This window comes from Pocillopora damicornis, chromosome 1 (genome assembly GCF_964200805.1).
Source record: "Pocillopora damicornis chromosome 1, jaPocDami1.2, whole genome shotgun sequence".
Classification (NCBI taxonomy): Eukaryota; Metazoa; Cnidaria; class Anthozoa; order Scleractinia; family Pocilloporidae; genus Pocillopora; species Pocillopora damicornis.
Window position 1 is genome coordinate 26,245,041 of NC_142670.1, and position 12,441 is coordinate 26,257,481.

Here is a 12,441-nt window from a genome sequence, read left to right on the forward strand (position 1 = left end):
GTAGTCTCTCAGGTTATTTATAAAACTCACCCAGACTCCATTCGGGCGAAATTATTTGCATGAACACAAAACACACTTTCAATCTTTCTTCTCATTAAAGTAATTATTTTTGTACCTTAAAATTTCTGTACATATTTACATAGAGTAAATCAGTTATGCCAATCCCTTTCAATATTGACAACGATAACAGGATGTAATCGGAACGTCATGTTAACTTTTTTCGTCGATTTAAATTCGTGTACTCTTTTTATTACGTTGATTGCAGTTTCATTTATCAATTTCTCCACCTCCATCCCTTCCCTATTACTTACCTTCACCACTAAATCCGATGTCTTTGTCAAATAGAGCATTCCCTTGTAACCAATGATATATTTTTTCGATCTCCTTTCTCGTTCATCCTCATGGAAAAATTATTATTCATCGTTCTTTTCTACAGACCACCGTCCTCAAGTGGATTTCAGTGCTACCCTTGCATTCAGAGGGAAACGGCTGCTTAACCACACGATAAAAGAAATTGACATCGTCGCAAAGGACATCTGTGAAGCAGTGCGCTCCATGGTGCCTACTTGTGTCAGCTATAATATACTAGTATCCAGTGATTCTCCAACGATCACCAAATGCGAGATGAATGACGCAACACATTTTGAACACCCGAGTGATCTGGTGTCATTTCCAAATAGCACCTATCGTGGATCCAAGGTGTGTTTACAACTGTAATGACTAGGATAAGGGATGCCTTCTTTTGGCCTATCTGTATGTCTTTGTCACAATTTTTTACTAGTTTATTCACGTCCTTTTTATTTTGACTGTAAATATATGAAAAGTAAAGTATTCATTTCTGTAAAGAAATGAATTTGAAAGCGATCTTCGTAGTAATGAACATTACTTAGGCAGTAGTGGCAATAGGGCGTGAAAAAAATTCAGGCAAGTACGTGATTTTAACCTATGACCTCTGTGATACCTGTGCAGCGCTCTACCAACTGAGTTAACAATCCAACTGGGAGCTGGTCTACAGTTCACCTTTATGATTTTCGTATATTTACAGTCATTTATTCTTCCCTTCACGGTTTATTTGGAACCAACGTAATGACCAGCTCCCAGTTGGCATACACAGACAGTCAGGTTATGTACTTTCAACTATCATTGTTTACAATTAACACGATTGGTACAGAGACGTAGATTACAAAATAACGCTTCTCGTTATCTCACCGAAGTTTCGATATTTACCGAACATCAAAGATACGTTTATGCGTATGGTTAAATTTTATCATTGATTAAATTCAAGTGCCCTTTGAATATGGAGAGTATGGTACTGGTAAACACAGTTTGAGTACCGGATGAAAAAAACACAAGTCTTGAGCTGCTGTGAAGATTATGGGCACTGTCTAAAAGTTTTATTTTTCCTATCTTAATTTTTAATCTACGAATTTGTTTAATTCTTTGCCTTTCCCTAAATTGGAGGAACTTACTGGAGCAGTGGTGGATCTTGGGGAGAGGCCTGGAGAGCCGCCCCCCCTCCCCCTTTATTTTGGGTAAGAAAAAAAAAAGAATTGCAAAGGGAAGAAAAGCCAGCAGGGCAAGCGACAAAAAACCGCCCCCGCCCCCCCCCCCCCCCTTCTTAGCTCAGGGTCTGGAAGGTATGCCTATGGTGAGGAATTCTTGTTGGAATTTCCAGTGCTGAACGGTCAAAATTTTTAGCTAATGTGACCGATTCATTCTCAAAGTAAGTATATTTAACTCATTGATCTTGTAGAGAGTATGTGCCGTTTAGATGTCCTGGAAGCACTGCCAACACTTAATTACCATTTTTCACTCTCGTCTCATTTATTCGCCCTCAGAATGGCTTTGTTAATTTACCTGCTTACTCTCCCTCCTAACTTACTTAGACATCGCCTTGACATGGCCATTTTCGTTTTCTTTGTAAATAACGCTTGCATAAAGAAGCCATGCCCAAGTAATACGATCTGCCAAGCTGGTTCTTCCAGTGAGGGGTATACATGTGTCTGCGTACCGGGTTACGTGGGGAAGGATTGCACAAAAGGTGATACAGATATATGTTTTCATTATCTAATTGTTAGCAGTTACTTAATGATTAGGAGAGTCGATGACCGGTTGTTTTATTTAGAGTCTTTAGCACTGTCCTCGTGCATTTATTTTCTCGTCGAGGATAAAGAAGGACCAGCAGTAAACTGTGAGAAAAACCTGAGGAAACGTTAGGGGAGGTTGGGGGGGGGGGAGGTTGGCAATAAATGAAAAAACGTTTATCAAGAAGGGAATAGCCTCATTGCCGCTTCTCGCAATCCAGCAACGCAATCCAGCTTGTAACTCGACGTGTTCACTGTCTCTGACGGTACGACGTCTTCCCTTGAGTTCAAGGTAAAACATGACTTAATTGCTGCAGAGGTTTCCCTGCTAAGAGGACATAAACGTTTTGGTTATTTCACGTTTTTTTTTCTTCTATAGGACAGCTAAGAAAAGAACAAGTTTTATAAAGCACGTGCTGCGTTAGATTTTTGCTCATAAGCTCTTTTCTCTCGCTACGTCTACGGTCTACGTTCTGAAAGTCGCTAGTAAATTTAAAATATGCGGACCCTCACTCATTGTAAAACATGAGTTATCGGTTGTCTGTGCATGGTAGAAAATCTAAACCTTGGTAATTGAATTACTTAAAAATTTTTTCTTTAAGACGTTGATGAGTGCAGCCTGGGAGAACACAAATGTGATTCAGATGCTGAATGTATAAATACCCTTGGATCCTACGGCTGCAAATGTAAAGAAGGATTTTCAGGAGATGGCCAAACGTGCTCAGGTGTGTGTTGAATATTATCCATCAGCAATTCTACGCAAAAGCCGCACCGCAATCCTGTCGTAACACAGAAAGGTCTATTTATGAGTCCTTTTCTTGAACTTCTGGATGCTTGTTCATGGGCCATTTATTTTATAGTTTGAATGACAAATAGAGCTTAGATTATAAAGAGCGACGAAATTAGCTATTTGAAAATAAAAACTTTGTAGAAGCTAATATAATCTTCTGGTGTTATCTATACCACCAGACCTCTTAAAAAGGCCTTCCTGTTATTTTCAGATATCGACGAATGTGCTTTGGTTGATAATATTTGTACCAAGGGTGGCGCCAATTGTGCAAACACTGTGGGGTCATTCAACTGCACCTGCCAAACTACATATTTATGGAACGGAATTAAATGTGAAGGTTTGTTTCCTTTATCTCTATCTTGCTCTATGGGAATAGCATTTTATGGAGTTTCAGGGATGAAATTTCAAAACCACTTACAAATAAACGGCTGTTTGAGCCTTCATTTCCTCGTCTGTTTGTGTCTATATGTTCGTCATTCTGCATTTCCTTTGAAACGTTGGAATAGGCCGCTTCCGAGTTCTCGGACTTCAGTGATCTGGTGCCGAAATTACGACGTGAGAACGAGGCTAAGTGAGAACTCGTCCTCATCGGTATACAGAACAAAGAGCCGTGTTAGTGAAAATGTGCGAAAATTTCTCGAAATTCGGCGTTGGAGATTGAAACATTATTCGTGGGAGAGAAGCATTTAACTTGGTGATGGCGGCAAAGTGAAAAAAAAAAAGAAAAGCCAATGTGTTCAATTAAGCAAGAAAACAAATCAAACTAGCCGCTTCTGCCGACTACCTCGCATTACACGAGAGATACTTTAAATGCACAACTTACTTCCACTTTTGATAATTTTTCGAGCCAACTTTATTTGACCTGACTGATAACTTCTCCGTTTCGCCCTCATTTAAACGCCTTCATCAAAATATGTGTCATCGCCAAAATTCACTTTCAATTCTGGTGTGCCTTCAATAAAAGGGTGGCGGGATGCTCGTTATAAAAAAAAATAATTTAGGGGACTGGTGCTCGTCCTATAGCTAATCTATTCTTTTAAGAAAGTAGGTAATTGGAAATTCAATACCGAGCTGGTTCAAAATTTTCCGTATGTTTTACACAACATCGTCGCTGTAATGTGTCAAGTACCTGATTTTATTTAAACTAGGGCGGTAACGATGCACAAATAATCCTGACGATGAACGGTCATGAGTTCTTGCTATCAAAGTCAAATTTTAAAAAAAGGTGATCATCATTTCTTTTTTGAATTACAATTTACTTTCCAGCCGACGGCTGTCATAATTACTCAATTCTGAGCAACGCTGACAGAAAGAGTACTTACGTTACGCCTCACTTTAGTGAAGGTGTGTGTGACAGCTCGCTACATGAAGGATGGTATCGTTTTGTGGGAGCTGCAGGGACAAAAATGCCAACAACGCCAGTGGATGATTATCGCTGTAATACAGCCCGCTCAGGCTGGTTGAATGGAGCTGAACCTACAGAGGGAGATGGTGAAGTAGAGAGGAAGGTCTGCTTCACCAGAGGTGCTTACACTTGTAGAAACTCAATTGAAATCTTAATAAAAAACTTTGGATCCTACTTTATCTACAAACTGGTTCCACCTCCGGCTTGTAATTATCGCTACTGTGGCACAGACTAAACATGGAGCAGATAAATAGGGAAAAAGTTGCAAATGAAAAATCCAGTGAGCATAATTTGTTGTTTTTAATTTTTTAAAAATATTGGACTGGTTCTGTTGTGTTTCTATGTGCAGCAACTTCAGAATGATACTCTGACTCAAGTTACTCTAATTTAACACTATTTAAGCTGAGGTAGACTACAACAAATTTTTTGCCAGCCCACCCGTAGTCACACTTCTCTTTAAACTTTCGCCTTAGCCGCTTTTCAACGTACATGGTCATATGAGGTCATTTGCCTGCACTGAAAATGATCTTTAGCTAATTTGTGTTGAAAAGACATGATCTACATAACCGAATCGTTCACGAAAAAAGACGCGAAGACCTCGGAATTTCATATTCCTTTTTCAAAAATAGAGGCCAGAGAGGACTATAATGAGATTGCTTTGATGTAAGTGAGTGTTATTATCCAGTGTTTAAGAAGGAAAAAGATTGTACTATGGGCATCACATGTGCTACATAAAATAGTACATAAAAATGTCCCACAACAATCACTCACTTGATAGTGCCTCTTAATGGCGAGATAATTCTGCTTTGTTTTTTTTCCTTTAGCAAGAAAATAGTCTTCAACGTAGCCTATTGCAGTTCCAACAGGGTAACTGCTGATAGAATCTCATTTTTCTGTTTAATCAAGATTGTCTGCTTTGAAATCTGGGGAAAAGTCACGGTATTACTTAACAAAAAATTAAATAAAGGTTCGATAACTGCTTGTTTCTTTTCTTCATTTTGGAGCCAGTAAAAGACCCCAACTGTTATAGTTCGCAGCGCCAAAAAACAATAGTTGAAACACTATTATACAAAAACCCAATAGACAAACTAAAATTTCCGATTAAGAGATTAGTCCGTTTCACTGAGTTTCGTGCAGTAAAGTCACTCATAAGATTGAGGCGTCTATAGAAACATGAACAGGTATACTCTTCTTGTCAGATGAATGTCAGATGAATGTAAAGACAACATGAATGTCTGAGATTTAGAGGATTCGTAAGGAATTAATCGAGGTACCCGTATTACAAAGGTGTTCATAGGGCCGAGAAGTTCGGCCGCACCTCAAAATACTTTTGAATTCAACAAAAAGTAAATATTTGCTCAGTATCTTTACTGCATGAGAAATATGAGTCGTCACACGTAAGGCAAGTCTCTTTAGTCAATTGTATGCATTTGGGTTTTTCCTGTAAGTTCAACTTATGAAACTTAGAATGTCGAATAATGCGGCCTACATGTCAAAAGATCGTAGCGGACAAATTTAAACTTGAGCGAGATTTTCTCTCTTTTACAAGAGAAGAAAATGAAACCGGCTGTTGACGTGCACATTAAGGTGACACCTTCACATGCGTATATCTTCAATATTTCGTATAAGGTTGGAGTATTTTGAGGCATAATTTTAGGACCCACGGGGACTTAAAAAAATGCTGGAACTTGGCTTGTATGCTCATTTCGAACATGCATTTCATTTCACGGTGACAATTCGCTTTCAACTATGTTAGAAAATATAAAAATTAATTTAACACACGGCTCAAATTATTTATTCAGACTTCATACGGGCAAAACATTAAACAAATAGTTTTAACTTTGAAGATCCTTTTTACGTAAGTTCGGGCTGCATTTCAGCATTCAATGGGTAAAAAAAATCATAATTTAAAGAAATGAAACGCATAAATTCATTTTATTAAAACAGGATTAGGAAAAGGTTATAGATTTTTTGTACAAAAATAAATTTTCTACTTAAGCCTTGCACTTTTTATTTCCTTTCACCTAGTACAAAAAAAGGTGATTTTCGTCATTTACACATTTTTACGGTAATTCAAGTAATACATACAATTCTGATTAAACTTTTCGCTTTCTAAGTACCCCATGAAATATAACTCATTTTTTAACAATTAAAGTAGGAATGTTTTAGCGAATATTGAGCTATGCTTTAACCCTTTACAAAGTGAGATCGGGAAACATATTCTGCAAACTGATCTCTATAAACCTCCAATGGTATTGATATAGAGAATTTGTTCAACTTGTTCGAGCTTCTCTGTTTGGAGATAAATTTCCTTAAAATAAAATGGCAGTATAACTGGAGATTTATGTATTTGTAAAGAAACATTGCATACGTTTATATTTAGTAAAAACTACGTGCGGTAGTATTGGAATTGTCGAGCCCAATTTTATAAATTGCTCTCAAACTCGGCAACTCTATACTACTTTTCATAAGATGAGAATAATTTGATGAAATTATTCTATTACAAAGACAAAGAGTTCCGAGAAACATTGACGATTTTGATTCAAAGAAATTGACACACAGCCCACGCGGTGGCGCCATTAAAAAACACGAAGTCAAACACATGAGGGACTTTCCCAAAGAAATAAGTCATCAGTTTTAGATTACTGGTAAAGTTTGTCAGTGAAGTCTGTCAATAAAGTTTATCGGTTGATATCTGTCAATAAAGTTTGTAAGTTAAGAAATATTTCTATTTTGCTTGCTTACCATTGCACAACATTCTTAGAAAAACCGGAAGTTGATGATGCAATAGGGACTTTTCTCGAGGAAGTGAGTCATAACATTTTATTTCATGCAACAATAGTGGTTTCTCTCCATTTTACTTTTTTGTTTGTTTTGTCGAAATATATGGAGTATATTACGGACCACAAATGACTGGTGCAAACAAACTCACCGGTAAAATAGAGTTAGTTATCCTGCGGAAGGCGTGAATTTCGTTGTTTGATCATGGTTTTTTTCTTTTGAGCGCCATGTTTCTGCAGACTGCAGACCGTGTGGACTGTTTTTTTTTTTTTATTCTATTTTTTAAACTGTGATTTTACATATTATTACTCTGGTAATGTTGGAACTGTCTCCAATTTTTGGACACCACACGACGAAATTATATTTTAAGAGGTTATTTCGAGAAACCCAACCTCCGATTCTATCTCAATGCATACACAATGTGCGCGAAGTAAAAAATAATAGAACAGTTTCCAAGTGACCAGCAGACGGGACTCGAAGCTTCATCAGCATTTTTTTTTTCATTTTACCAAAAATCAGGAATTAGGACAAAATGTGTTACTGTTGGTTTGCATTTGTTGCTGTTTAGAGCTTGAAGCCTGACGGAATAATTTTATTTATATTATTTAACAGCTTTATTGGGTACGTCTTCAAGCTCAAAATGAATACAAAAATGGATAGACATACGCCAAAAGGGTCAGTGCGAACGGGACATGGAGTCCCATGCGGGGCACTACCCTTAATAAAACCGAAAAAAAAAATGAAAAATGTAAAAACTCACAGTGAAAAAGTGCTAGATAACTAAAAATCAATGACAGGGACACGACCTAACAATTGACCACGTGCACGGACTATTAACATCAAAAACTGAACGGACAAGAGAGAACATGTGTTTTGCTACAAAAGTTCGAAAGGCGGTCGGGTTAGAAAACTTGGACGGGGGTGATAAGGTACAGACGTAGTTCCAGAGTTTAACAGTTTGGTTGAAATAGGAGGCCTGAAAGGTACTTGTTTTACATGAAGGTGTTGTGAGATTGAAGGAATTACTTCGTCTGGTGCGGCCGTGGGAAATAAAAGCAACAAAGTTAAGGATGTTTAGATCCGTGTAGTTATTCAGACATTTGTAAAGAAACACAAGGTCCTTAAGTTCGCGGTCGTAGGCGAGAGGGAGCAAATTCAGCTTGATAAGCCGGTCTCGGTAGCTCATTTCCCCAATTCTGGTGCCTAGAATCCATCTTGTTGCACGTCTTTGTACTCTTTCAAGCTGACTTTTGAGACTGAATTGGGCTGGGGACCACACTTGCGTTGCCTAGCACAGTTGTGACTTTACAAAAGCCAGATAGAGGGACCGCCTGACTGAAACATCGGTCAGAAAAGGGCATGTACGCTTTAGAAGCCCAAGTAGCTTGTTGGCTTTTGCGATGATGGTATGGACATGTGAATCCCATGAAAGGGAGCTAGTCACAATAACTCCGACATCCTTCTCACTTGTGACCCGCTCAAGTTGTACATGATTGAGTTTGTAGCCGTAGATAATTGGGCTTTTTTTGCGAGTTACTGAGAGGACTTTGCATTTTGATGAGTTAAAGCGAATGTTATTTCGCATGGCCCATGCGTTCATGTTGGTTAAAGTGTTCTGCAGAGATATGCAGTCCTCAACACCTTTGATGCTGCGATATGCCTTGGTGTCGTCGGCATATAATGCGCCCATCGCACCTCCTCCTTTTGTTAAAAGGTCGACGTCGACGTCGACGTCCATCAGATGGAAAAAAAACAACGAAGTGCACTCCTCTTTAGTTTCTCTTTAGTTCGTAAGTATCATTTAATCAAGAAACGAGACAAAACGCTATTCATAGATTAAGGTTGTCCACAGTATTTGAAGTTTGCACATGATACACATCAATGACTCTCCCACACTTGCAGAATTTTATATTTCGAGCCGCGATGGAAGCGTTTAGTTTTGTTTTATACTGTAGACGCGAAAAGAAGTGCTTTAATCTGGCTCAGACTTGAGTTGTACTAGTTGAATCACAGTTCAGGAGAAACGTGTAAAACAGGACGCAACGCACCAAAAAGGTAGCGGCATTCAAAAAGGCAGTTATTTGCTGCTTGTTACTTCTTATCATTCAGTCAAAAACCAGTTCCCAGAAAATTTATTTGACTTCCATTTTAAGTCTACCGAGGCGTTACATAAAGTTTCGTAAGCGAGAAAAAGAATTTTTTTCATAACACTGGTAAAATTGGATACCTTTCGAAATCGATTGCATGCGTGACTGTAGGATAGGTCATGAATTAATTTGCCAGTGTACCAAGAGCTGAAAAAGTCGAAATTCTCCAGCGAACAAAGCGCGGTCTACACGGTGTGCAGTCTGCAGTCTGCAGTCTGCGTTTTATTATGACCACTTTCGCATGCTTTCTACTTGATTCGCTCGAACGTCAGGAAATGTCTCGCAAAACATGGAGCTACTTTCTCTTCGCTCAACATCTTGAGGCGTACTAATTGCTCGGGTTATGATGAACATGCTTGCAATACGTTTTTTTCCCGTAATGCTGGAAACTGAAGAATCAATCTCTGAAATTGATAGTCATCACCTTTTGCAAGAAGCGTCCGACCTGTGATCGTGTAATGAAACGGGGTCCTGGCAATTTGAGGTTACAGGCGCGCTGTGGTATGGAATTGTGTGATTATATAATTTTGCTGTGTAAGTTATCTCACTGTAACAATAAATGGTATTTAGATTCCATTAAATAATTTTGCTCAAGCTTTCAATAGTGCATGGTGATTCTTACCAATGCTAAATGATATAAGGAACTGGTCAAAAGATACGTGAGTTTTTGAAGGGTTGGAATTTGGAAAAGTAAGGATACTCCTTTAATTAGGTCTGAAGTTACTGTGGGGCCCTCTATTTTAATTCATGTTTTTACTTTGACCTGCCTCCCCCCTCCCCCCCCCCCTTTAATGTTTAGGGCACATAGATAAAAAGAGAACATTTTTTAAATTTGAACGCATAAAAGTTAAATTAATTGGCGTCTACGTAATGCACAAGACAAGAGTGTAAATGCTTTGGCTTTATAGGTAAAAAAATCAAAAGGAGAGGTGTGCGGACCATATCCTACTTTTTTTCCTCCTCTGGATAGTTACTATTGGTCTCATTCACTGTCACTGTCTGCTTAGCCTGTGGAAAATGATAATCTCTGTATTTTTTAAATGAAGAAAGGAAAGCCTACCCTCTCACCACATATAGTTCTTTTGTGCATGAGCAAATTACTATTTTAAAGCAGTCTCGTAAGATTAAAGTTAATGGCTGACCCAGGGCTGTGGTTCCTACTAATTCTTGATCATTGTTCTCTAGACAGTTAATGCTCAATAATAAGGTCTTATACCGAGAATGCGTGTTTGTCTGATACAGAGCCCTATGGAAGGATAAAGTAAATTTTATCCGAACTCCTTCCCCCTTCCCCACCTCCTCTACACCGGTCTCTAACACTGAGCTATAAAGGACGCTTCTTGTTTCTTTGAGAGGAAATTTTTCTCGCATTTGTTTCCTGTGCGCGCCTTCCTTTGAGCGCTCGAGCTTCCCTCCATATTTTTTGCTGTTTCATTTTCCCAACTACTATATGGAAAACTGTCGATGTTATTGTGCTTCTCGCAGACTCAAAGAAATGCTGCCGGATTTCCCTGCGTGTCGTTCTAATACATGCAGCATTGTGGTAAATCTTAATCCAGCTGATCCCGGTTCCGACATTAATTTACCAGAAGACTCATAATTCCCCTTGTTTATTCTCCATAAATGTATTACAGAATCAGTCGCACCGGTGAATTTATTGTCATACGAAGTAAAGTTGGTAATTACAATGAGCAGTTTCATTTCTTTAATGGATAAATGGTAATTTCTTCCATCCGTGCAGTTGATGGAATATTCGATAAGGCTTCCGGCGGCCAAAATGCTGAAAAAAAGACAACTACCTTTAACTATTTTATTAACTTATTATCTGCGCTGTGAGAAAATGTAAAATTATATAGCTATTTCGACATAGCTAATTTCTTGTTTTGATGAAGCCAACAATGGCTCAAGCCTTAAGCCTCATTGGTCCTTTTATGAAGAGAAAAAAATGGTGGTGACATATGTCAGTGAGATATTATCTCCTTCAAAAGAGTTTTAATACGTTACACAATCTGTCGCGCTTGCGTTGTTATCAAGTCAAGAACTTTCTAACATAAGCATACCGGCATCTGCCAGAGGCAACTTCTGTATATCATCCGCTTGAAGAATTGGGCGATGAGTGGGTTTCAATCTGGTAAAATGTTTACAGCCCTGTTTTTACACGGTGCGCTGAGTAAGTACAAATGATGCTCTGCTACGTCTTGTGGTTATACTATAGAAATGTTCAGCAAATAGTGACTGGTTAGATATAGATATAGATATTTCGGTATCAGAACATCCTGTAGCTTCAAGCGAAATCCAACCGGAAAGAAGATGATTTTATCGGTGGCTTTTATCGGGCTCTCTCATCCAAACAAAGTGAACTCCGGTAATTTGTGTTCTTAAAGTTTTATAGCACTTGGAAAGTATTTCAAACTCTTCATGGTGGCTAATTTACGTCTTCAACTCAGTTGTTAACACTAAATTCAGTTACCTGTTATACTCTCCCACCGACGCAGCATCGCAGTTTCTTTTAGTTTTCTTTCATGTCCAGAATAAGCTGCCAGGATTGAGGAAGGTGTATGAGGGAATAGGCTCGTTCGTTTGTGCCATTAATTTTTTAAACGTTCCTGTTGCCAATGTTTTGAGGAGGTTTGGTAATCAGGGCAAAGTAACTGAGGATTTTAGCAGGCCAGCAAATTTAGGGGAAATATTCAAAGGGAAAGTGACTTTTTTTTAAACCTGAAACCTTTCATCCTGAAAAGTCATACTCGTGCCTGGTAACTCATTATTATTCTTATAAACTAGTTTTAAGATGATGCAATATTTTATTACACGAATTTGATGCATACCCTGTGCGCCAAACTTTAATGACTATGCTTTTAGGGCCACGAACAATCCCTGAACATAGTAAAATGTTTGTGAAGGAAAGAAAATTTGGTTAAAAATTAGAATTTAGCGTGGGCCGGATAAACAAGATTCCTAGGAAAAGAAATGTGTACTAACGAAAAATCCTCTCAAACTTTTTCACAACGCCTGCTTGTACCTGTACGGCACGTAGTAACGTCATTCGAAGTAGTCACGATTTCCGTTTTAATGTTGAAAACATATGCATATGCATATTTCCTATAAACCTGAAGTTCAAGCCTGTGATGACTTCAAAACTTTGATGTACACCTCAAAAGGAGAACAAATAAATTTCCGTGCAAAAGTATTTACCTTCTAGATTTACTTTTGATATTGTTTCTTTCAACTTAG

The 12,441-nt window shown here is 38.3% G+C and overlaps 2 protein-coding genes across 2 annotated transcripts in view; both read left to right on the plus strand.

Annotated features, from left to right (window-relative positions):
- Positions 1-12,441, plus strand: part of LOC149052981 (uromodulin-like) — a 38,145-nt gene that overhangs the window by 11,578 nt on the left and 14,126 nt on the right. The window lies entirely within an intron of this gene.
- LOC149052982 (uromodulin-like) lies at positions 364-4,514 on the plus strand. Its single transcript, XM_089201371.1, has 5 exons — positions 364-699; positions 1,927-2,041; positions 2,687-2,809; positions 3,086-3,211; positions 4,141-4,514. The coding sequence occupies exons 1-5, from the start codon at positions 364-366 to the stop codon at positions 4,512-4,514; spliced, it is 1,074 nt and encodes a 357-aa protein (XP_089057497.1).